Source organism: Triticum dicoccoides, chromosome 6B (genome assembly GCF_002162155.2).
Source record: "Triticum dicoccoides isolate Atlit2015 ecotype Zavitan chromosome 6B, WEW_v2.0, whole genome shotgun sequence".
Classification (NCBI taxonomy): Eukaryota; Viridiplantae; Streptophyta; class Magnoliopsida; order Poales; family Poaceae; genus Triticum; species Triticum dicoccoides.
In genome coordinates, this window is record NC_041391.1 from 1933955 (window position 1) to 1938103 (window position 4149).

The following is a 4149-nucleotide window of genomic DNA, read 5'->3' on the forward strand; positions in this document are numbered from 1 at the left end:
TATTTGGTAGTTTAGGATTTGTAATCTGTCCCCTACCTTATCTCTAGGAGAGGCTTCTTTCCCTCCAAGTTTGTACTCCTATATATACTTGCCCGTGAGGGTCAAGCGCATCTTTCACTTCTTGACTGTCCCGGCGGCGGACCGGTCAGGGTGCGGGAGCGGGCGCTCTTCTCGTTTCTAGACTTAGCCATGCTTGTGGCGACGGCAGGACCGGCGAAGGACTGTGCGAGTCAGCTACGAAAGAATGGTGTTGACACTATCTTCTTTATTATTGAAGAATATATGTATACCATATGCAGGGTAACTCTATCCTCTTTATTATTCAAGAATTTAGGTATACAATATGGTGCCCATATCCCAAATATATATAAATATATAATATGCCTTTTTGAGTAGGAGAGCAACTGCCCCTATCTTGCAGGAACGAGAAAGACCCCCAAAATACATGAATAAATTCGTGGTACAACTCACACAGAGATAGAAATCGACTAAGCAGAAAGGATAACAAAAATTAAAAATTGTGTAACGGAATAGCCACGTAAATATAGCTCGTTATTGGCAGCAACATATTAACTTGTTCAACAATGGCCAGCGGCGTAGAGATGTCCCATCAGGCGTGGTTCGGCGTATAGCACAAGCGGTTTGGCTAGGAATAAATCGTGCTCCGACTCGCTCAGATCGACAGCTGCTACACCCGTTGGCTTGGTCCACGTGAATCCCTGCAGTAGCCGTCCAAAGAGCATTACGCACATGGCCGTGCCAAGTGACGCCGCCACGCACCCACGGCGGCCAGTGCTGAAGGAGATGAACCGCAACTCATTCTCCGTGAGAGTCACATCATTGTCGGCTGTTGTATTAATATGACGCTCTGGCTTGAAGCGTAGCGGCTCGTCCCAGACAGCTGGGTTCCGTCCGAGTCCCATACGGCTGAGGATGACATGGCTGCCCTTGGGCACACGGTAACCGGCAACGTTGCTGTCAGCAAGCGCGACGTGTGGCACATTGAAGGGTGCGACAGGGTGCAGCCGGAATGCCTCACGAATGCACGCCTTGAGATAGGGGAGGTGCAGGATGTCTGACTCCTGGACAAGCCGCTCTCGGCCCACCACCTGGTCGATTTCCTCCACCGCCTTCCGCATCACCTCGGGAATGTTGGACATCTCCGCCAGCGCCCACTCCACTGCGTTTGATGGGTTGTCAACGGCGGCAAATATTATGTCCTGCGCCATCAACCCAAGTGACAGATTAATGAATTTATGTATAATTTTTTGCATCTTGGACCTTCATAGACATGCTTGATGTTGACAACGGTTTTTCTTCTCTTTTTGGCCCATGGATTTGGGTGGCGTGCGCTTGGACTTCCATGCAATGCATGCTTTACGTGTGTACCAAAGTGGTTATGTACATACCTGCGACTGTGCTTTCACCTCCTCGATCGTGAGAAGAGGGTTCCCCGCTGCGTCCTTGAGCGTGATGAGCACATCAAGAAAGTCCTCGACCTCCTCCCTCTGGCCGGACTTCCATTGCCGCCACCTCTCATCAATGACCGTGTCGTGCAGCCGGTTCACCGTCGCATTGGCCTCCATCACAATCTTCTCGTGTCCGTCCAGGTCGAGGCCGATGCCGCGCAGCCATGGTAGGTAGTCAGAGATGCAGAACGCATAGAGGAGACCTAGCGAGGTGAACACAGCGTCCATGTGCTCCACCTCCATCGTGCCCGGGCCGCCATCTGGCCGAGGCTCGCCGAAGTACTGCCGGCCGAAGACGAGCCGCCGGATGACGTTACCACAGTAATGCCTTGCAACGTGTCTCACGTTAACGGCAGAGGACGGCGCGGTGGCGAGCGTGTAGACGTAGCTTGTGAGGTTGTCGGCCTCTTGGGCACGCTGGTTGTGGAGCCACCGGTGCCGGGAGGGGCAGATGATTTCGGAGGTGAGTACGCGGCGCATCTTCTTCCACTGGTCGCCGAATGGGGACAGCACGGCGTTCTTGTACCCGCCGCTAAATGCCGATGAGGCAAAGGTGAGCGGGCGGGAGGCGAAGTTGGCGTCCTGCTTCTTGAGTACCTCGCGGGCGATCTTCGGGCAGGTGATGGGGATGACAAATATGCGGCCGAGGCGGATGCAGGCGATGTCGGTGCCCATTTCCTGCATCATCAAGTGTATCCATCGGAACGCCGGCGTGTTGAGCATTATCTCCGGCAGGTTGCCCACCAGGGGCCACGAGAATGCAGGGCCCGGAGGGAGCTGCGTGGCACCACCGCACATGACCTTGCTCTTGGGCTTGGTGATGGACACAAGGACGACGAAGGCTAGCAACGGCAATAGCCCCATCGCCGCTAAGCACAGCGAATCCATCGGTGGAAGCATATCTACAGTAGTTAGATATAATAAGTACTTTTTATGCATGTCATGTCTACAAGTTATGTTATATAATCATGTATATATAGTGCCTGGACGGAGACGAATATGCTCTGCATGTGAATGTGATGGATACGCACCTGCCACACTGGCGTATCGTAGACCACATATCCTTCTTGTGCTGTCACATGGGTTTGGTCTCTCCTGTTCACGTGAGTAGGGCCACACATCTTATACTCGTGTCACCCGTGTTCAGTTATGCCTATTGTACTCCACCCATGGAGCCGTGCATCTGCCGTCTTGCATGAGATCAGCCCGCTCATCTGTTAACCGGCATCTACTCAATAAAAATCATAGGTGCGCAGGCACATAGTCGAACCCGAAGCTAATGCATTTTCTACTAATAAATATAAATAATAACTAGAACCTTCCAAATAATTTTCTTTCCATTTGCTATTTTCATGCACTAATAAGCTTCACGGCATTGATTGTTGACTGGTTTCCAAAAATGAATGATATTGATTCCCTCATAAAAGACTTCTTTTCTCAAACAATTCAACTATAATTTTGTTCAAAATAGTCTAAATACTCGAACACTTGTACTTGGGTACATATATACCCTATGATTATTCTAGGTTTTAGATACCTTCAAATATTTCCGTTATATTTGTAAGTGCATACTCAAGTTTTCACAAAAAAACGGTGCAACTCATGTTTTTTCTCTTTATGTTCATACCTCGAATGGAATATACCCTATTATTTATTCCAGATTTTAAATACCTACACACGTAGTCCGATATACTTGTAATGCTTATGTTTTCGCAAAAAAAAAGCAGTGGATACTCGAAGAATTTCTTTGTATGTATTTACCTTGATGTAAAAAATATATTTGTATATACCCATAAATATAAGTGGATACATGTACGTAAACCAAATACCTTGACAAATGATTTTTTTTTACTTTCCTATAAATATAAGCATCTGTAAAACATACACGATAGAGATGTAGCCGAGCTGTGATACTCGACGAATCATGCAAAAGTATTGTGGCTACATACCCAAAAAATATGTCTTATCCTTAAACAATTTCTTGGTATATACCCTAAACACAGTTAGGTCCTGTACAAAGAGAAATAATTTTAGTTACATACCCACCACTATATGCATACCTGTATCTTTTTAAGAGGGCACGTCATCAATACTTGTAGTGCGTACAGCAAAAATGAGGCAGCTTTTGATCATTTCGTTCTATGCATTTATTAGTACAAGTTTTTCCCACGCACATGCATAGCTAGAATTAGCTACTCCCTCCGTTCCTAAATAATTGTCTTTCTAGAGATTTCAACAAGTGACTACATACGGAGCAAAATGAGTGAATCTACACTCTAAAACATGTCTACATACATCCGTACGTCGTAATCCATTTGAGATAATTATTTGGGAACGGAGGGAGTAGTTTCTTGTTTTCTTAGAACAAGTGGTGCATGCATTCTAATTAATGCCTCCATCCAAATTAGAACAAGTGGATTCTGTAAGCACGTGCTCGAGAAGACTGGGTGACCTCAAACCAAACCGGAAGATGCGATGAACGGGGCCAAAGGAGATTTACATCTGCATATTTATTTCAACAAAGGGTGGATTTTATTAACTCGGCATGAATCATCAAGATGATACAAACATAAAGAGTACACACCCGGCCACTGCATGACAAAGGTGCGCACAGCCAACTCTAACACACGCACACAAAAACACCGGCAAATAGTAGAGTCATACAAGACCCATCTATGCC

At 46.8% G+C, this 4149-nt stretch overlaps 1 protein-coding gene across 1 annotated transcript; it reads right to left on the reverse strand.

The window, feature by feature from the left end:
- Positions 1-312: 312 nt before the first annotated feature.
- Positions 313-2395, reverse strand: LOC119325576 (tyrosine N-monooxygenase-like). Its single transcript, XM_037599304.1, has 2 exons — positions 1410-2395; positions 313-1220 (listed from the first exon to the last, which is right to left on the reverse strand). The coding sequence occupies exons 1-2, from the start codon at positions 2367-2369 to the stop codon at positions 579-581; spliced, it is 1602 nt and encodes a 533-aa protein (XP_037455201.1). The 5' UTR covers positions 2370-2395; the 3' UTR covers positions 313-578.
- Between the last annotated feature and the right edge of the window lie 1754 nt (positions 2396-4149).

Excerpts from the sequence above, each read along its gene's own strand:
- LOC119325576 (XM_037599304.1), bottom strand. The coding sequence starts at position 2,369 with ATGCTTCCACCGATGGATTCGCTGTGCTTAGCGGCGATGGGGCTATTG. Across the intron at positions 1,221-1,409 it reads AGGTGAAAGCACAGTCGCAG|GACATAATATTTGCCGCCGT; the intron begins GTATGTACATAA and ends TTGATGGCGCAG.